Genomic DNA, 22,553 nt, shown 5'->3' with positions numbered 1-22,553 from the left:
GGCAGGAGGAGAAGAGGGCAGCAGAGGATGAGATAGTTAGATAGCATCACTGACTCAATGGACATGAATATGAGCAAACTCTGGGAGACAGTGAAGGACAGGGAAGCCTGATGTGCTGCAGTCCTTTGGGTCGCAAAGAGTTGGACATGACTTAGAGACTGAACAACAGCAACTGCTTTGTTATGGCAGCCTTAGCAGACTAATGTGACTCTATACTCTTTTCCTAGTCAGCCATTCTCCTTTATTCCCAACTTCTTCTCTGCATTTTCTTATTTCCACTCCTGCAAAATCTTGTCTGTCTCTCTGCTCTGTACTGTGAGATTTTTAACACGCAGCAATTGCATAAGTAAAAATAATGGCATAAACACGCACCAGACATATCTGTAACTAAAAGGGATACTCACAAAAATTAAAACAAACAATAGCATTCAATGTCAGAAAGGACTTGATGCAACAAACCCACAAACTGTCAATGGCAGTATAAATTAGAAGAAATTTCTGGGTGGCAATTTGGCCACATATACCAAATTGAAATTTAAAAAAAAAAAAAAAAAAGCAGGGAATGAACTTCAAACAGCCAGTAAGCATGTGAAGAAAATGTTCAACCTCAGTAGCAATCATGGAAATAAAAGATATAAAAGAGGAACAATCTATTGACACTAGGTATTCAAATTGTAAATTGTGCTAAATGACCAGTTAATAACACTATTTATTAAAAGCCTTCAAATCATACAATTCTTTTGTCCCAGCAATTCCATTTTGATGGGATTTACCCTAAAGGATATAATAATGGAAATAATAATATGAAAATATTCACTGCATTAGTTTTAAAGGGAAACAGTGTAAATGTCCAGTAAGAGGGCTAAATAATTTATACATATGATGGAATATTTTTCAAAAATTATTCAATGATAAATTTTCATTATACAATGTCAGATGAGGAAAAGGTTCACAAAATTGTTTATAAGACAATTACTGTTAAAAATGTATGCATATGTATCATAAATATTCTACAAGATACATATCAACACCACAGTTTCTGATAGTAGACTTAGAAGTCATTTTTTCCTTTACTCTTCTGAATGTTTTACAGTGAGGATGGATTACTTTTTTAAAATTTATTTTTATCTGCAGAATAATTGCTTTATAATGTGTTGGTTTGTGTGGTACAACATGAATCAGCCATAAGTATACATAGATCCCCTCCCTCTTGAAATGGATTACTTTTTAAATTAGAGAACCAACACATTCTTTTAAAAGCAGGAACCAGAAGGGATGGAAGAGAAAAGAAAGACAAGGAAGGGAAAAACAGGATGACTCATAATTGGGAAGAAGGTGACTTGTCACAAGAATCCAAATCCAGTGCTTGCTGGCATCACAAGTGGACAAACATTTAGGTGTTTAAAAAGCGCTTGTGGAAATGACACACAAGCTGGTTAGTAGTCCTGAGGCATTCTAACTACTTGAACAACAAGAGGTTTCAGTTTGGACCAGATGGCAGCTTCCCTCACCCTACTAAAGTCCCCCCAGGGAGAAGAAAGGGCTGGACATGGAACAGAACGCATTCTGACTTCAGATCAGTGCTCTAAAGACCTTGTTCTCCTTTCATCTTAATTTGCAGTTGCAGAGTCTTAAAGGAAATGAGATACTGCCTTCCCAACCTGTGATAGGAGAGTCTGGATACCATCACTTCTTCTGCTCCTCCAAAGGGTCCTTGCCCTAGTTTGGGTGATCAAAGTCAGGCACCGCCTGGGATCGCTTTCCTCAGCCCACAGCTGTGCAGCAGAACTGGTGTTGGGACATTAAAGGAACAACAAGGGCAGCTTCAGATAAGCACTCACTCTGCTCCTCCCCATGTGAACAGATTGAGCAGATATCAAGAGCCACAGCGTGTGAGGGGAGGGGTGCAGTGATGGAAGATAGAGGAGCTGACTTTTTATCTGCCCTTCAAAGTCCAGCCACTTGATTATGACAGAGTCACCCTGGGCTTCTAATCGATACAGTGAGACAGTCATGCCAGGTCTTCTCGAAGACGGGCATTGGACTGATGGTCTCTGCTCCTGCTGAAAATCTGTGAGTCCAAAGGCCATGTGCCTGGCAGGGCACATGTGCTGCCTGTGAAAAAGCATCCACCCAGAGATGTGAGACACCCAGATTCAACAGAACGCAGGACCTACTCAGCTCTCCTCCAACGAACACAGCTTTCTCAGACTTAAGAGAAAAGAAAAAACAAAGAAACAAAATCGTTAAGTCTGGGGTATCAGAAAATCCCAAATTCAAAGACTATATCCCAACTTGCACTCATGCAAAGTGAATTTTCAGCATTTTCAGATGCTTTCTGGAAGCTATCTTTCTCCCAGAAAAGTTCAGTGATACAGCTGAGCCTGGCATTATTTTGTGGACATGAGACTGCATGGGAAGTGGGAAGATAAAGAAGGCTGATTCAGAGAGACTCTACCTCCTGATACTGGAATAATTTTGAAAGACTTAATTCCACTTGAAGCTAACACTTTGGGTTTTCATCCAAGTGAGGCCTTGGGCTCTTCACCTGCCCTTGCCTTGGCTACATCCTTCCTTCTCTTTCCTGTGATGCTATTCTTCCACAGGTACTCTCTCACTCACCTGACATGGTCATGTCTGGCATAGGACTTCTTTTGGCTAATAACTCCCCTCCACCCCAATCAATCACATGTGGATCTTGGATCTGTGCAGAAATAGAATAATAAATTGACTCTGTCAAATGCTTAAGAAGTCTACATTGTGAAAATACCATTTGAGGGTCTCTGTCATGAACAAGTAGCCCATCAAGACCAGAAGGCCCATCTGAAGCTCTGAAACTGTTTCGGTATTCTTCAAACAGGAAATTTCACTAATACTCAGAGGTGACACACTATAATGAAGTTCTCATGCTGTAAGTATTTTTTCATTCGCCTGTTTTGAAAAATAAATCCTCACAGGAGCCATCCTCTCCTCTACTGTCATAGCTTTTTCAGGACTTAAGTCATAGAAGACGGAAAAGCCTTTCTGCGCCATGTCCTTGTTTTTCTGGGTGGAGAGATGGCTGCAGGCAGAGAGAAGCCATGTTCACCTGGACTGTGGGATGCATCACACAAAACAAGTTTGCTCCTCCGGGTTTTCAAGCACCGCTTCTCCCGACCCCACTAAAATGAATGTAAAATAGTGGGCATATGGTTTGTGAACAAAAGAAACTTTGTATTACAATACCAATTAGGATGCTTTAGTCGGATCATCAGAACTACTCTTTTGGAAGAAAAGCAGCACAATGAAGAGATGGAGAAGTTCAGAAATCACTTTGCAGGGCACCGTCTTGAAAGCCAAAACATTTCTAAAAGAAAGTGCACATGCAGTCAGGAAGTGTTTATCAATATCAAAAAGTGTTCCCGCAGCAAGCATTATATTAGGCATTGACGAAGGAAGACAACACATCCAAAATATTATCGATCATGAATTTAACTGGGGCAAAAGTACCCAAGATAAGATGTGCAAACATATCGTCAGACTTTGAAAGAGGCAGATGATCAACAATCTTGCCAGAATTCTATAAACAAAGCTATGATTTACCTCTGAGCAAGGATCTATTATAAGTAATCATCAACAATTGACTTGCTTTGTGAGTGATTTTTCCCTGTGTTGCCCAGTTAATGTTGCAAATCTAACTTGTATCACATATTAGATGGAATGACAGTTTCCCAAATCTGTGGAGTCTAAAACAGGGGAGAACTGCATTTTAATCAATGGTTCTGCTGCTCACTGTACAACTGTAAACTCCAGTAAGCACATGCTTCCTAAAAATATTCAGGGAGGAAATAAGGACACAAGAAACTCTACATAATAACCAATTATCCAAAAAACAAAGTGAAGCATTGCAGATCTATAAAACTTTGTGAATATAATTCACTCTTTGCAACCTGCTGACTTTCTAAGTGGAATTAAATCATAATTAGAATAATCAATGGGTAGTGCGTATACACCTATTCATGCACATCTGTAACCCAGCTTTTGTTCATGAAAATTTAATTGTATGAAAACTACAAAAATCTGCACTGCTACTTAAATAAAAATTGGGCAGGAGACTGGAATATTTCTTCCATTAGCTGCCAGTGACTAAATTTTCCCACGTCTAAGGCTTAGATGGACCGAGCTCGAAGTTCAAATAGCAGCTTCTTGGGGTCTTCCACGCCCTTCCCACCACAGATCATCCCTGCCCAGCTACAAGAACTCGGGTAGGACTAGGCTTCCCTTTCACAATACCTCTCAAACTGCAATGAAGCAATTAGCTGTATAAGTATACACAATACACAAGTGGATAAATGTATATCCTTGGTTGGTTGTTTCCCCTACCAGTATAGTAGGAAAGTCTCTGTGTTCTATTCCTTGAATCACATAAACACTGAATAAATATATGTTGAATGAATAAGTTACAGTCACTGCTTCATCCACCTTAGTCAAAAACTATCACCAAGGAAACCCGGGAGAATTACGTATTTCTGAAAGCTCTACAGAAACAATTCAGCTTTTGTCCCTGGGACATCAGTGCCTGTATCATTCTCTAAGGGAGCCCAGCCATTCCCATGTTCTTTACCCAACACTCAGACATTGATAAGAATATTTTTCCAAATCCCCAATACTTTCTTTGTACAAACCCACTGGTTGAAGTTAAATTCTTTTGTTATTATTGATACCTTTCATAGAGCCCAGGGAAACAACTTCTAACTAAAGTGATTTTCAGTAGGATATACACAGTGAAATAGGCCACATCATAAAACAAAACGATTTAAGACAGTGTTGCAACATGGGAACTGCAAAAATGTAATTGGCATTTCAGTCACATTGGCCACCTGTGGTGTCTCATTTGGGGACACCCCACAAGTGTTCCTAACATTCATGCAATCTGTTGTTTAGCAAGATAAGAGGAGGTGGCATCCCACAGGCAGCAAGACTAGAACAGAACTGTGTGCTTCTGACATGGAGAGTGGTCAATCCCTCTGCCACAGGGGATGGGGCTGCCGGATCTCAGGGGCTGCCTTAAGCAAGAATCAGCGTCTTCCCATCTTCAGGGCTCATGCTACCAACAATCACACCCTTCACTTTTTGCTCCATTTCTTCTCTCCATCTCATGCTTTCTACTCACTCACAGCGACACTTACTCCTGACTTCCTCCTCCTTTCGCTATGGCTCTTAGTTTTCAGTAATCACACCAGTTAACCAACCAGCTCTATACTGTGAACTCGGATTCCCCAGGGAGATGTGGACAGGTTCAGTGACCATCCTCCATGTTGAGTAAAGTTCTTGTGTGGCTCCTATCAAGGGCTCCTGGGCAGCCTATAGATCAGTCAGGTCACAGCCATCTAGTTGTCTGTCACCAGTGTGACAAGATAATGAAAGCTAATTAGGGCCACGTGGCCTTGGATAGCAACCCTTTGGAAAAAGCAGGCTACCTTGACTCAAGAACCAAAAACTAGTTCATTTTAAAAGCAATCTAACCACTAAATTTGGGATGCAGAAAAGTTCCTTATTTTCTCACATGGAATAACAGGTGTTCAGATTTTGCTCATTTCTCTATTTTAGTCTACTAATCTCTTTTATGTTTGCAACTTTAAAAAAAATAGTGAAAGCGAAGATCAAAATGCCATGGTATAAATACAAAATCAGTAACTGGGTCCTTTGTTCTAATATTGACTTTTCACCCTTTAAACCCATTTTCTCATTCTATTTTTCATCAGAACTCTGCTGCTCCCAAGTACAAATATAAATGGACAAAGGCCTGAGAATTGTGCTGAGAACTGCAGAAAGTAGTTGAAGTTCACATTTGGACCATATCCAATTTTCTGCCATCACAAAACTCTATTCAATCTCTCTGCATAGAAGCAGATTACATAAAGAAAAGAACAAAACTTTCCTTTTATCTACTTTTCACTTTACTATGTATGAGTATTTTTGTAAAAAGTTACTTTGCTAGATTTCTAGTGGTCATGTATGTCTCAATTATTTGTAAAATTGGCTTCACAAGGTTTTAAGTTAATACAAATATAAGATTATCTTATTCTAAATCTGAATCATTTTAGTTCAGAAAAAAAACCTTGCTAAGTTGGTCATTTCTCTGTGGCTTGAGTTCCAAACAGTAAAATCTATGAGCATAGTGGGAGAAAAGAAACTTTGAGAGAAAAAAAAGTAAATTCTTCAAATAAATAAATAAGCTGATTTACCATTTGAAATATTATAAGTATGTTTAATGATTAATAGCATACAAATATTTCATACTTTTGGAATATGAAAAACAGAAAATAAGATTAGGAAGGGTATTCTTTGCGCAAGAGCACTAAATGTGTCATCAGCAGAGTTTATCGGTTTATAATTAGGAGAATTTAGGCACCATCAAAGAACTGTTACAAAATAACACAATAAAGCTAAGACCCTAGTCTCAGTAGATTTACATGAGGGCAAAAAAAGGAACAAACTCACTTTTTCCAACCATGGGAAAATTAGGGAGAAAAGCAATTATCCTCTATGATAAATGAGCCATTCTGAGATGGGAAATCAGAGCATCTCCCTGTTTCATGTACCCAGTTTGAGCATTTTCTACTCTTTGCTGCAAGCTGTTTCTTTCATCTTTCAAACACAAGACAATTAAAGTTGTACTATTGAGGATATATGAGGAAGTCAGTCTTGGAAGCAGTGAACTACGATGATGTATTACTGTAGCACTCTGATATAAAATCAGAAAGAGACTCAGCTTGAAAAAGCATACTATTGTTTTCATTTAAAGCTAAGTTTATGTGTAAGAGGAAGATACATTCTGAACGGCTCACCAAGGTAAGCGGTCTGAGGCCGGCACAGACCTTTGAGGCGATTTGACGTGATTTGTCACGATAAACCCAAACCCAGGGTATTAAATGAGCACTGCTCTTAGAAACCAAGGTGAGAACTGACAAGTGGAACCATTTTGTTACATCCTGCATTTATTTAAGCAAACCAAATGTGTAGAGATAGGAAATTAAAGCGTTATAATGTTTTTTTTACAAATACAGAAAGAAGACACAGAATAATAATACCCTGGAGAGAGTGCATCTGAGCACGAGGCTTCATCACAGGAAAACACTTGCAGGGACCACTTGGGAGCCATGGCTGATGCATCCATCTGTCATTCTTGTTCTGACATCGTTCAAATGGTTTCAATAGATAAGTCAGCAATCTGCTCTTACACAAATGATAATACTAATGATCATGTTAGCCTTGAAGGGTTTGTGAGTAACTGTCTGTACATACACGATGCTCGGCTGAATGTGTTATTTCAGTGCTGCTGTACATTACGCGGGGGAAATAACGGCATATTACACAATTACTGTGACATCCACTAAAATGTGAACTAGTTTGCATAGGTTAGTCCTTTGGGCAGCACGATGTTGCTCTAGTCCACCAAGGCTTAAAGATTCACAGTGTAGAGGAAAAAATATGAATTAAAGCATTTCTACTAAAATATATTTTAATAGCTGGTGTTAACAATTTGCATAACAAAAGCCAAATTATATTAATAACGTATCATTCTGTAAGCTCCTTCATTTTAAAACATGAAGTGCTTCTATAAAACTGTAGTCTCTCAAAGTTAGTACAATCTTGCAAATTAATCATCAACCACAATTCTACATATTTTGAAGCAAAGAGAAACCAATCTGCACAAGGATTCAAGTTCATGTTTTAATCACAGGTCAAAGAGCAAAGATTCCACACCCTGCCTGTAATACACTTGGTGCTGCTTATAAATGCTCAGCCGTTCATTGTATGAACACTGAAGAAGGGAACTACGATGTAGTTTTCTCTTTTCCTTTAAAGTAAATCATTCTTAACAGCAACTGGATTACAAAGAAGTGTGTACTATGCAAATTGAATACCATATATCAAACACAAAAAGCATATGAAATTCCCATGAAGATACGGAAGTAACAAGGACAACTGAGGTGTAGATTTGCCCCAGGGGTCCTTCCAGGCTTGTGGATCCAGTAGTCTAAGCATCAGGGAATGATGCCCAGAGAAGCATCATACAATGTCTTGATTTTCTTGAATCAGTGCTAGTGGACAATTGCCTGGAAAGAACCTTTAATGGGTGTGGAATACTTCAAAAAGAGACTTTCATTTTAGCATTCTTCACTTGGTTTACAGAGCTTCTTATTAACTAAAGCTTTCTCACCTCCATGTCAAGTTACCCCAACCAACCATACTCTAGCCACTTTCAGATTATCAGAAGCAAATAGCTAAGGTATAATGGATTTATGAAGTGAATTTCATTTTTGAATTCAGCCTTATAACTATAATTCTTCTAATTTACAATAGGTATTTTAAATCTCAAACCTAAAGTTTATGTTTATGCATCTCAACTATATATAAATCCACAAAGAAACTTTCAGAAATAGACGAAAGAAGTCAGTATTTTCTAAAGTTCTCAACCTCTAGAGGTAAAATACAGTCATCACCTTTTCTAACCGTCAGGAGCATCTCACTTCTCCACCATAAAAACACCAATAATCAAATAATAAAATATTACTATAGACTAGGCAGAAGCTTGCTTGCTTGCTTGGTTTTCTTTCCAAGACCATAACGAATAAACAAGGATAATCAAAAAGGCACCAATATTTTTTATCTCTATATAATTTTGGTATAAACCATATTCACTTTATATAGAGGGTGTTATTAAAGGATCACACACAATTTCTTTAACCTTTTCATTAAAAAACATTCCACTGGAGATGGGCAAACCTGAAGAAAAGATGTGCCTCTTAAGCTTCCACTGTGTGTTTAGGGAGATCTTCCTCCCAAATCCCAGAGTGTTGTTGAGCTCAACACAGACAAGATAAGGAAAGAAAGACTGTAGAGTGACTGGCAAAACTGTTATGTTCGCCATCCTCAATAATGAGCCTGGCAGCAAGAGAGGGGCTGGTCTAACCGCATCCATATTCATAAAAGGTGCTCCTGGGAAGTGTGCTTGCAAATTCCTGTGTGGTCTCTGAGGTGGGGGAAGCCTGAGAAGATGCAGGGACAGTGTGGGGGTCTGACAACCAGATAATTATTTCCAAGTGGGCTGCACTGTGGATGTGTAAACAATAAAAAGGAGACATGAAGACGTGCCTTGTCACAGGTTAGAAATAGAAAGCTTTCCCAGAGAACAAGCATTAGTAAAAACGCTCACTACAAAAACTTACACCACAAGCGACATATTCGGTTGCTATGCTCTGCTCGAGAGAGATGATCCATGTAAGTTCTGTTTTCGGAACCTTTTAAAAGCGTATCAAACTGCCCTTGTGCTTTAATCAGGTTTGAGAACACATCACAGTTAGAAAACCAGGTGCATGCTCTCTGTGCTTGGGCATTGACAGCCCTCTTTAACTTGATTTTTAAAAGACTTGCTTTTCTAAAAACCCTTCTTGAGCTGTCACACTATGTAGGATATAACTGTTGCCAAATTGAAAACAAGAGGGGCAGTGTGTGGAAAGGGGAAAAGGTGTTTGAGAATGTAGTCTTGAAAATGATGCTGTAAAAATAGCACTTTGGTTTTATACATATATTGTTTTCTGTATTTCTGCTGAGATGCTTAATATCCTGACAGACTTTAATAACAGTGACAATACCATCAAATTATAGCATCCGGAACGTGTGCAACTTGTTGTCCCTCGGTCTTTATTGTAAAATAACTCCCCTCTAGTTAAATTCTGATTAGTTCTTAATTTCTAAAGGCTGGAAGCAGAAGTATCTTGCTATGCAAACATTATGTGGAGCTTAAAATTTGGGGAAAATTACTCCCCGAATAAGTATTGACTTTTACATTCAGTGAATCTGATTTTAAAATAAGTGGAAGAGAAAAACAATGAAACATCAAGCTGTTACTTTATGACTACTTCCCCATTATAATCATCATTTGAAATCGGTTTCCTCTGAGCTTCCTATAAATGTGGTACTTATCAAAAAGTGTACCCATCCCACATTTAGTCTGCAGATTTAATCAACAACTACTCTCTTATAATCACAAAAAGTAGTCTGTCTGGGTGAAATAATAAATATTTATTTAATGGTATAATAAAACTAAGCAAGCTTGTTGCCCTCAGTTTTAATGCAAAGGAATTTTTGCAAGAATATTCCAAGTTCTGCTTGTTTTCGTAGGTTTGTGTATAAGACACCAAAACCAGTATGGGGTTTAATCAGTTGAATCGCAACTGATCATTTCAATGACAGAAAATCAGGCAAGCTGATTATGTGGTGATCTATAAAACCCCCTCAAATAACCTCTAGTTATTCGCCTGAATTTTTCTCTTCTCAGTTTTACATCAGTGTCATATAGTATGTTGCTTGAGTGTAATAAAGCTTATCTAATTACCCTTTTAGCATGATAAAAATGAGACTACAGATTTCAAAACTATGTGCTTACTTTTCAAAGGTGTAAATGAATTAATATTTGCCTTTGGACTAATAAACATTTCAAGAAAAGATGTTTTACAGCTTATTTTGTTAATTTCTTTGAATATATCATTAAAGCAGATATCCCCAAGGCCCATATATTTGATACATGTTTATAATTACATTTTGCTTTTTCAGTTTCATCACAGCTGTAGAGTCAGACCCTACATGACTGCTACCCTGTTGCAAGTCTCACTGATGGCACAATCAGAAAAACCCAGAGTTGCTGATGGGCATGAATCTCTCCAGTGATCTTGACTGTGGACTCCAGGTAAAAACTTCATGATGTGATGGTCATGCCTGTGAATCCAGCAAGAGCCTGCAAAGTCACTCATTTGAAAATTAAAATGTGACAACGATTCCGTTTTTAATGAAAAACTTGTCAAATCTCTGGTGACATCCCCTTCTCACTTCCAAATGTGATTTAGAAAATAAAAACCAGAAAGTGGAAAGGAAGTCTTTTCATTAAGCAATTTCAGTAGCTAGATTTCCATCCCAGAATCTGAATACTGTTTTCCCAGATAAGAAACCAGATCACCTGTCTCTCTGTGTGTGCAGCTGGTAATCTTTTGTTCATTGGTTTCTCCCAGCACACTTCATATTCCAGCTTTGTCACTGGCTTCTAGGAAGTTTTCTTAACTTTTAAGTCAACAGTGGCATTAAGTTAATGGAAGCTGTTCAATAAATGCCTAAATCACTTATTTGCTAGCATATACATCTATGTTCTAAGGTGTAAATCCTTCAAAACTAGAGTGCAATGCGGCAGGAGAATCTCAAGCAACTTTTCAAGTTATGCTTTTCTGCTGAGCTGGCATCTAGAGGGTAGGGCTTTTAGGTATCGGCCACACTTTTTGTTTGAATAACAGGAACAGGGCAGTGCAGCTGCCTATGTTACAGAAGCTTGAACCTACATGACATGCAACAGGGTAAAGGCTATTAGTATTAGGGAAATAACATAGATGACCTTAAATTTTGCCCTTTGCAGAGCAGCTGTGAAGTTATTTGGTCCTGACATTCTATGGAGCCAAGCGTGTACTTAGGTTCATAGAATGTAAATGAAGAATAGGATATGCCTCGGTACAAATGAGAAATAAATAGACCCACGTTGGCCCAAGGAACAAGGAAATTTCTTTGTTCATTGAAAGTTTCTAGATCCCTAAGGCCACCAGTCAATATAATTTTAACAGAACTGTCATTCTTCCACTGCTTACATTTATTATATTTAGGCAATTTTCCCTTGAATTGGAAATTGCCTTGTGACTCGAAAGCTAAATGGTTTTTAACTTATCAGCTGTATTATTGAATTAAGAGGACTGGCTTCTGGTGATTCCAAAGTGACAGCTAAGAAGTTTCATATATTTGTGACATTTAAGGGACAATCAACATCTCTATTAAAGTTTACAAAAATATGTTTTTCCAGAAGGGTTCAATAGCCAATCAAAGGAAACCATTAACACAACTAGCAGCACCAGGACTCCAGACCTAATTATTTGTTTATACCAATTACCAAAAATGCTGCTGTTTTTCAGCCCAGAAGTCATTCCTTCTTCCTGTGTATCTAATTGTCAAAGGAAGGATAGATTATTGTAAAATAACTGCCAAGTTGTCTTAAAAGTATCTTCTATCTTTTAAAAAGATTGGGTTTAGTATACATTAGAACAAAGCTCAAAGGGCAAGGAGAAATGATTAATTAACAAACTCAATGTAATTCGCTGGAAGCATTCCGGTTTTTCCAGTTCTCTGCACCGTGCCGTACATCCAGCCGTCGTCAATGGGCTGCACATTGACGATGTAGTCACCATCTCTGAAGGAGACTTCATCTTCATCCTGGGCACTGTAATCGTACATGGCTCGGTAGGTCCTCTGAGAAAGGAGAGATGGGGTCACACAATGGACACCAAGACAGTCAAGGCTACAAATGACAACCGTGACAAACCAGCCCACACACAAGGGAACTACCAGGAACCTTTTCAAGCACATCTATTTCTGGAGCCTACTGTCTGTCTTGATTGTGTTCATTTCAAGGTTACTAGTCTGGCAAAAGGGGTAATATTGTGGACCAGAGAAAGCCACTAAATACAACAGCTAGCTGTCAAAAAGTAAGCTTTGAGCACTTGGAACTCTGCTCCATGTTATGTGAGAGCCTGGATGGAGGGCATACAGTTTGGGGGGTATGTATGGCTGAATACTTCCACTGTTCACGGGAAACTATCACAACATTGTTAATCGGCTATACCCCAACACAAAATAAAAATCTTTTTTTAAAAAGTAAGCTTTGAAGCAGTAAAGCCACTCTCCCAGCTTCCGATAAGCCCAGAGACCTTAGATTATGTAGATTCTCCCCTAGTCCACATTCTTCAGAGAACAAAACCCACCATAGTGGCAGACAGGCCCAAGTCACTGCCAAGTCATTACAACCATTGGTCCCCTGGCAGAGGTGATGAACTTTACTCAAAAATTTTGTTTCTACTTTAAAATATTAAATAAAAAAAAAAGAAAAATAAATCCATAATATACTCAATAGGATTTTGTATCACATAATAGGAGACATTTAACATATAAATGCCATGAATATTGAGGTACATATAATTAAATTCTTGTTATAATGAGTTGAGTTTTACTATATTTGTTTTCATTTGAGGCCAAGGATTTAGCTAATAATATCAGACAACCTCAAGATCAAGTGCATTAGTAGACTGAGGAAATTGGCTGAGATGCAAGAATTTTAGAGTGATTAAAGATTCCTTACCACCCATCAAAGGAAATAAGTCAGAGACATGTGATGTATAGCACAGTGAAATAGTCAATAATATTATAATAATTCTGTATGGTACACAATCTATAAGAATACCAAATCACTATGTTGTATACCTGAAACTAACATAATATTAAAGTCAACTATACTTGTACAAATATATTTTAAAAAGGTATCTTACAAGCTGTTTAGAAGGGCCACCTATTTCTAAGGACACAGACAAAGGCCAAGAGACTGTGTCAGGAGCTTGAGAAGCAGTTTCATCATAAGATGCCAAACTGGACTAACTGGTCTAGAAGTCTGCTCCAAGTCTTCCATTCAATGAATGAGTCAGCACTCCAAGATTTCCAAGAGGAGAACTCAAAGACATATATTGACCGTGTCATTTAGGTTTCCATGGCCATTTTGATTAACTATTTAACATGACCAAATATTTGTGCTTTTTTATTGAATGAAGACCATGGTTGACTATTTCCAATCACGAGGTAACAATGAGGACAGAATACTGGCAGAGTCTTACTGTGTTTCATTGTTTACTTGTTTTCACATCATGCTTTCCCTTCTCAATGGTTGACCTCTACCCTTTACTTCCTTAGAAGAAGCTATACAAATGGCAACACATCATCATTTATATTTTATGTAAAAAATGAACCATATTCAATCCAACTGTATTTCCATGTGCTTTTATATTCTGGAGATAAACTATGAAGACCAAGGAAGGAGGAGCACTTCAAATGGGCACTTACTAGGTTTGGTGAATGCTGCATTGACCTCACAGATGACAGGCTGGTCTGATGCATGTACCCATACCCTTGAGAATGGCTTTGCTGGTAGGCTCCAGGAAGAACGGGTGCTGGACGTTAAACAGACACAGACACACACAGAATCCTTAAAATGAGCCTCAGAGTACCCATCCCAAGCCCTCAAGTAACCCCATGCTCAGCTAGACAATTCTGGAACAAAACGCCATTTTCCGTGTCATGTGAAATTTGAGCAGTGATGTTGTAAGTGATCTCTAGGGTACTATAAATTTCAGTCATTAAGGGCATATATATATAGGTAATCAGCGTAACATGCAACCAAATATATGTTAGAAATGCTTGTGATGCTCTATTGCAGATGCTATATATTAAAACAACACAAATAACAAAAATTCCCATAATCTCTTTTAAAAAAATCATGTTTTCACTTGGCTGTATGATCCTTGTAGGCATTTTCCAAAATAAAAATAAGAAATTTAAAGGAATTTATAGCAAAGACTTACTGTATAGCATAGGGAACTATACTCAATATTTTATAATAACCTAGAAAGGAAAAGAATCTGAAAAAGAATAGATTTACACGTATAACTGAATCACTGTGATGTAAATCTGAAACTAACACAACATTGTAAACCAGCTATATGTCAATTAAAAAAAAAGAAATTTAAAGGAATTTCATTGGATTTTCAAACCAGTGACAGGATATAAGTGTTTTCACAAAATACCGAATACTTAACAATAGATGCTTTCAGTATTTTGAGACATGCTGCTGAATGTTACCTTTACAAAGATGGTAAACATACCATATGTTTAGAAACAAATGTTTGTTCAGCAGTTAAGAGTAAGTCTGTACCCTTTAAAGAAAATTTTATTTAGAATATATGGATCATATATATGAATCATATAAGAATTTTATTTTGGCTATAAATCAGTTGACTAATGTTAAAAACCTTAGGAACCAAACCACTTAAATAATTTCATAAACATTAAACTTCTACATTAAAAAAAAGAGGGTATTCACTTAGTCTGTGCTAGTCTCACACTAATTAATGACATTCAAAAGACATAGTTCCTGCTTTGAAGAAAACGGAATTCTAGAGAAACTAATACAGAAGCTGGATAAAACCCCACAAAAATCAGTAGTGTCTATTTGTAATCAGAATCACAGGCTATAGATGAAGGTATTCTAGTAGGCATTCCCTTCATCATAGTAAAACTTGTATGATACAAGTCCTATAAAAACCACAATAGATTGTCATGTTTGTTCAATCGGGTTGAGTATATAAAGTAATTATAATGGTTGATTTACTCAGGACATTATAATAAAAGAATAAAGCAGATACAATTCTTGGGTATTATGAATAATTACTATTTTATAAGTGGCACACTCATTCTAATGATATATGAGAACATCAAACTTTAAAGAAGTTTAATCAGAAAGTTACAAATCATTAATGTATTTTCCATAATGTATTTTCCAAACTTATGGTTGCCAAACGCAAAAGGAGAAAAAGACTAAATTAGGCGACTGGGATTAACATATACACACTATCATATATAAAATTGATAATAAAGACCTACTGTGTAGATCAGTGAAAGTGAAGTCGCTCAGTTGTCTCCGACTCTTTACGACCCCATAGACTGTAGCCTACCAGGCTCCTCCGTCCATGGGATTTTCCAAGCAAGAGTACTGGAGTGGGTTGCCATTGCCTTCTCCAGAGGATCTTCCCTACCCAGGGATTGAACCCGGGTCTCCTGCATTGCAGGCAGATGCTTTACCATCTGAGCCACCAGGGAAGCCTATATGCAGCCTTATATGCAGAGTACATCATGAGAAACGCTGGACGGGAAGAAGCACAAGCTGGAATCAAGATTGCCGGGAGAAATAACAATAACCTCAGATATGCAGATGACACCACCCTTAGCAGAAAGTGAAGAGGAGCTAAAAAGCCTCTTGATGAAAGTGAAAGTGGAGAGTGAAAAAGTTGGCTTAAAGCTCAACATTCAGAAAACGAAGATCATGGCATCTGGTCCCATCACTTCATGGGAAATAGATGGGGAAACAGTGAAAACAGTGTCAGACTTTATTTTGGGGGCTCCAAATCACTGCAGATGGTGATTGCACCCATGAAATTAAAAAACACATACTCCTTGGAAGAAAAGTTATGACCAACCTAGACAGCATATTCAAAAGCAGAGACATTACTTTGGCAACAAAGGTCCATCTAGTCAAGGCTATGGTTTTTCCTGTGGTCATGTATGGATATGAGAGTTGGACTGTGAAGAAGGCTGAGCACCGAAGAATTGATGCTTTTGAACTGTGGTGTTGGAGAAGACTCTTGAGAGTCCCCTGGACTGCAAGGAGATCCAACTAGTCCATTCTGAAGGAGATCAGCCCTGGGATTTCTTTGGAAGGAATGATGCTAAAGCTGAAACTCCAGTACTTTGGCCACCTCACGTTGAAGAGTTGACTCATTGGAAAAGATTCTGATGCTGGGAGAGATTGAGGGCAGGAGAAGAAGGGGAAGACAGAGGATGAGATGGCTGGATGGCATCACTGACTCGATGGACATGAGTCTGAGTGAACTCTGGGAGTTGGTGATGGACAGGGAGGCCTGGTGTGCTGTGATTCATGGGGTCGCAAAGAGTCAGACACGACTGAGTGACTGAACTGAACTGTGTAGATCAGGGAACTCTATTCAGTATTCTTTAATAACCTGTATGAGAAAAGGTCTAAAATCTAAAAAGAATGAATATATGTATAACTGATTTACTTTGCTATACATCTAAAACTAACACAACATTGTAAATCAACTATACTCCAATAAAAATTGTTTTAAAAAGTGTTCTCTAATTTTGGCATTTAAAAATGAAGTAAATTTGCTGCAGCTGGTGCTAAGTTGCTTCAGTCGTGTCCAACTCTAAGCGACCCCATGGACTGCAGCCCACCAGGCTCCTCCATCCATGGGATTCTCCAGGCAAGAGTACTGGAGCGGAGTGCCATTGCCTTCTTCGGAATTAAATTTATGCCTACTTAATTGTTCAAATCTGACCTCCAAAAGGAATCTGTAGCTACTGTGAAATACAGAGGGAGAAGAAAGTATTTATCCTAAACATGCATGGGTTGGAAAGAACAGAAGAGTTTAGAATGAGAAATCTCATTCTAGAGTAAATACAAACTACCTTGTCCTTATGGTCTCTCCTCTCACCTTTATTGATTATTTTTATCTCCCTCTCTGGCTATAGTATTTAACACAAGTACTTTTGGGGTTATCAAACCTGTTATCTACCTTATACTCGGTACAATAAAAGGTTTTTTAGGAAGCTCGTATTAGGACTATAAAACTATAACTGAGAGCTCAGAGGAATCAACTTACTAAAAGCAAATGCCTATTTAAAAGCAGGCACAAACATTGCTTTTTTATTGTTTTGCTACATGAATGTTTTTTTTAATGAAACATAGGTGGAACAAGCAAAAGGAAATTTCAAGCAATAGCTCTGGAAATTGGGTTTATTCCTTAATAAAATTTGAGTAAAGGATGAGTATGAGATATTGTTCATGAAAATATGGAATTCAATCAGTTTTGCAAAAGCAAGATATTAGGCTAATTTTGCAATGAACAAGAATTTCTTAAGAAAGAGAAGAACACACAGTGCCTTCCTTATTGCACTAGTGGTCAGTCCCCATGCACACTGGTACCAATGATGGCAAAGGTATGATGGCCTTCCATCCCAAGAGTCTTGAGGTTAAGTAGTTTCTATTTCAAAAAAATAAAGGCAAAAAAAAATAGCTTTCATGATACTAAGGCAACCAGAAAACATGAAACTGTGACTCAACTTCCATTTCACATTGATAAATCAGAGATTGACCAGAGATCTGGAAGCTGACTAAAGCTCTGCAGATTTGGGGCTCTATTTGAATGTCCTATAATATTTATAAGGGTTTCCCAGGTGGCACTAGTGGTAAAGAACACACCTGCCAATCAAGAGACATAAGAGAGATCGGGAGGGTCCCCTAAGGAGGGCATGACAATCCAGGATTCTTGCTTGGGAAATTCCATGAACAGAGGAGACTGGAGGACTACAGTCCATGGGGTTGCAAAGAGTCCCACAAGACTGAAGCAACTTAGCATGAATGCATGCATAGTATTTATAAAACCAAAATATCTCTTCTAGTGCCCAATAAATTCTTCCATAAACAGCCAACACTAATATTTTCTATTTAAGGTCTAGTCTTACAATGGAAGGAAAGAAAATCAAGGTAAAGAAGTAGACAGGAAGACCATAAAACAGAAGGTGAAAATGTATGAAGAAAAATCTTTAGGAGCTTTCAGAAATCTGAAACTAGAAAAATAAGGAAATACATGCAAACACACGAAGATTAGAATAAATGAACCAAAATAATTTAATGAAGAAAAAGTAGAATTACCTCAATTAGCAGTAGAAAAAGCACACCCAAAAATGACCCATCTTGGGGAGGTACCCAGAGTAAGCAGCAGAAGAAAAGGAGTATTATGGAGGTATCCTCCATGTGCCTGGGGCTTTATATATTGCCCCCTAGCAAAACAGAACAAGCCTCTAATACAGGTGTCACTGAATTTCCACTTTATAGAATAAAAATCCAGAGCCTGGGAGGTTAACCAGGAAGGCATCAGAATAACCATCTCTGCACAGTGACCACAATAAAAGTCTCAGGTCATTACAGACACAGCGGAGGTTTTGACAGCCTCTCAATGACTATAAAATAATAGTAGACAACCAAATTTCAAATGCAGAACATAAAAATAAATATCATGCTGTACTGACATCTTGGCCAGGTATAAAATCATTTGGGCTGGTTTAAAAACACCGGACTAGGTGGCTTAAGCCACATCATTTCTTTCTCACAGTTCTGGAAGCTGGAAAGTCCAAAACAAAGCATCAGCAGATTCGGTGTCTGGTGAGGATTTGCTTCCTGATTCACAGAGGAATCTTTTCACTGAGTCCTTTACATGGCAGAAGGCGGGAGGGTGATGGAACTGTGTGGGGTCTCTTTTGTTTTTATTATTTATTTATCTATATGGGGGGGGGTGGGAGTCTCTTTTATATAAGGGCACTAATCCCATTCACGAGAACTCCACCCTCACAAACTAATCTCCTCCCAAAGGCCACATTACCATCATACTGGTGGTAAGGATTTCAATATATGAATTTGGGGGGACACAAGCATTAAGTCTATAGCTACTATAGACAACATGCACAGAGAAAATAAAGTGGGGGTTTACTTAAAGGCATTTTTAAAAATCTAGAATAAGGAGAAAATCAGCCCTCAGGAATTTTCCAGTAAAGAATACAAGATGCAATGAAATCATCATATTTTCTAACACCTAACTATGTTTTATCAGCTAATACATGTCAAAGAATGTAATTAGGTTTTATCTTCCCCTGGTGGCTTAGTGGTAAAGAATCTGCCTGCCAGTGTAGAAGACCTGGGTTGGATCCCTGGCTCAGGAAGATCCCCTGGAGAAGGGAATGGTAATCCACTCCAGTGTTCTTGCCTGGGAAATTCCATGGACAGAGGAGCCTGGTGGGCTATAGTCCATGGGATTGCAAAGAGTCAGACACAACTTAGTGGCTAATCAACAAGGACAAAAAAACATCTCTATTTAGACAAGCACAGGAAAATTGCTGAACTGAATGAAGACATGAATTTTAAAGAGAAAGAATGCAGATGCTGTTAGTTTGGAAGTAAATATTAAACAATAAGCTTGATCCTATCTGGGGCTTCCCTGGTGGCTCAGATGGTAAAGAATCTGCCTGTAATGCTGGAGACCTGGATTTGATTCCTGGGTTGGGAAGATCCCCTGGAGGAGGGTATGGCAACCCACTCCAGTATTTTTGCCTAGAGAATCCCATGGACAGAGGAGCCTGGCGGGAGCCTACAGTCCATGAAGTCACTATGGGAATAAAAGGAAGAGACAGAGAGGGTTCAGTTACTCGCAGCGAGTTTCAACCCTGGCTGCATATTAAATTCACCTGGAGTATTTTAAAACCAGGCTGTTGTCCATGTCTCCCTACCACCCTGATTAATTAAATCAGAGTCTCTGGGGTGGGAGTGCGAAGGAGTGGACACTAGTGTTTTATTTTTTAAATCTTCCAGGCAATTCAAATGGGCAGCCACAATGAAGAGCAACTAAGCTACCGCTGGACTCCTTCTTCTCCACCTGAAACAAATTTAGGGGCACATGTGACCCTATTTATGCTACTCCCAAATTCCCTCTCTCCCTCTGCAATGGACCAAATGTCTGTATCCCCACAAATTCATGTGTTGAATCCTAATCCCCAAATGTGGTGGTATTTGGAGATGGGGACTTTGGGGTGATTAGGTCATGAGAATGGAGCCCTCATGAATTGGATGAGTGTCCTTATTTGTGCGGGCAAATATTTAACCCAGGACTCAAGGAACAACTGGGGATTGTGGGAAGGAGCTCGCTGCAGGATAACTGAGGGCTAACATGCGAACTCCCATGAGGCAAGCACCATGTGGCGCCAATGACAGAGGGGTGGACGAAGTCCCCACTTTGGGGTCTTGAGCAGGGCAGGGCCATTTGAGAGGACATGTAGGTTCTGCAGGCAAGAAATGTCTTTCCAATAATACAATTTCCCTTTCCTCCCCAGAGAAGACTTGTTTCCTAATCGGGTTCATATAGGTAGTGTCTCCCTGTGGGGCAAAAGTTGGGCAGGTTTGCTAGATAACCTGTGATTATCTTACATGACTGTGAGCTTTCTAAGCCCTTCTCAGCTGCGACACACAACCTCTGTGTGCTCAGCATCTACCTGGGCTTGCACCCACGACCCGTTGCCATATCTTCCTTGGAACTCAGAGGGTGGAGGGGCACAGGGAATCGGCATCCTTGCCACATGAAGCCCATGCTACTTGCTGTGTTGTGGGTATAAAGGCTTCTTTGTTTTCTTACCAGCTGGATTTATAGAAAGTGTGGCAAGACAGCCCTGCAGCCACACTGTGCTTTGGGATTGCTTGATCACTTGATTAAACAGTAGCAATCTGTGATTATATTTTCTTTTGTGTATAATTTTTTCCTGGAGGTAACAGTTAACCTCTTTTATTATTCACACTGTTCTAAGCATTTGGAATACATTTTTAAAAACTATCTTTCCAAAATCAAAAATCCTCTCTCAAGCCAATGCTACATTCCTAACAATTTCTCCTCCATGTCATCTTTAATTTTCTAGTTGTATGTGAATTTTATTACCATAAGGTAATGTAAATCTCTTTTAGGAAAATGCAGTACACATGAAGATGTTTAAGCACCTAGATATGAGCCTCTGTGAAACCTAACAGGGGAAAGATGTAACATAGGAATACAAAATATAAGTACAATACATTTGAATAATATAAAGGAAATGCTTACAACTAGGGGGACTAACTCAGCTTGCTTTTCAGGTTTGCACTGACGGTTCTGCTTCCCGGCAGCCCTCCTGGTCTTGGGTAAATTGGCACGGTTGGTCCCTCTCCTTAAACCATGCGTGGCCCGGTGCCTAGTGTATCACATACACAAACTGGTGGAACCGTCACCACTTCACAGAGAGTAAATGCCCACTTTACAGACAGGAAGTCCGAAGGCTAGCAAGACTCAGTAACTTGGTCAAAAATATCAGAGCCACATAGGAGCTAGTATTTAAATGCTAACAATCTGACTCCAGAAACTAAACTCTGGGCTGTACCGCATCAACATGATCATGGGCAAAATGACAAGACAGCAAAAGATGAAATCTACAAATATGTATTATGAATTCAGAAACGTGGACGAGCTCTACAGTGTGGAGAGGAGCTTCTAGACATAGAGACGGCAGGACCTTAAGTCAGAAGAGTCAGCATCAACCACACACTCCCACCAGTGGGGCAGACGGGAGCGAGAGGGAGAAGAAAACAGAACGAGGTCTAATGGGGAGAAGCACAAGGCAGGCTTCGTATGATCTCAGAGGCAACTCCAGTGGTCACTGACTTTTTGTGGTAAACGTAGGGTACAAACTCCACAAGAAGTTCCCATGTCTGTGGCTGATGAGGTGTGCCTGAACATCCCTGGAACAAATTATAGTGAGAATAATTCATTCACTTTTGGAAAAGCAAGCTGAAATCACTGACAGTAGCATCACTTCTGAAGTAACAGCTTTGAGATATCTTTAAGGGTCATTCTGGCCTCTGATAAGTCTCTGGAGTGTGCATGTGAATGTGTTTAATCTTCTTCCTGTGGCCAGTACTATCCTAAGTTACCCAGGGTGACTATATTCAGTCACCTTACCCCGTCTGAATAATTTCAAGTCTATGTTCAAGTCACATCTCTTAATACGACTTGAACTACTTTTCCAGTAAGCAGCAAAGACCCCCCCATCATGATGCCACCTAAAAATTTTCAAAATCATCCTGTAGAAACAGCCTGAAAAATGTGACTGCCTCAAGTCATCATCAGCATAGTGACAAATCGATTCCCACAGACGTATCAAGAATCTAGCCAAAAATACAATTAAGCTCAGGAGACGACCTAAACATTTTCTTCCCTAAACTTAAAGGA

General features: G+C 38.8%; 1 protein-coding gene and 1 non-coding gene across 5 annotated transcripts in view; both read right to left on the bottom strand.

Annotated features, from left to right (window-relative positions):
• Positions 1-6,234: 6,234 nt before the first annotated feature.
• NEBL (nebulette) overlaps positions 6,235-22,553 on the bottom strand; it is a 384,633-nt gene continuing 368,314 nt past the window's right edge. For all 4 annotated transcript variants that reach the window (XM_040248597.1, XM_040248594.1, XM_040248595.1 and 1 more), the window contains 2 exons: positions 13,966-14,072; positions 6,235-12,327 (listed from right to left, as the gene is read on the bottom strand). In XM_040248597.1, coding sequence (XP_040104531.1) covers positions 12,151-12,327; positions 13,966-14,072 — 284 coding nt within the window. In that variant the 3' untranslated portion in view covers positions 6,235-12,150. The remainder of the gene's footprint in view (positions 12,328-13,965; positions 14,073-22,553) is intronic.
• On the bottom strand, positions 15,706-15,777 carry TRNAC-GCA. Its single transcript has one exon. It is a non-coding gene; the product is annotated as a tRNA-Cys (tRNA).

This window comes from Oryx dammah, unplaced genomic scaffold, assembly GCF_014754425.2.
Source record: "Oryx dammah isolate SB20612 unplaced genomic scaffold, SCBI_Odam_1.1 HiC_scaffold_10, whole genome shotgun sequence".
In the NCBI taxonomy this organism is placed as follows: domain Eukaryota; kingdom Metazoa; phylum Chordata; class Mammalia; order Artiodactyla; family Bovidae; genus Oryx; species Oryx dammah.
Note: the sequence above shows the minus strand (reverse complement) of the source record. Positions and strands in the feature narration are given on the sequence as shown.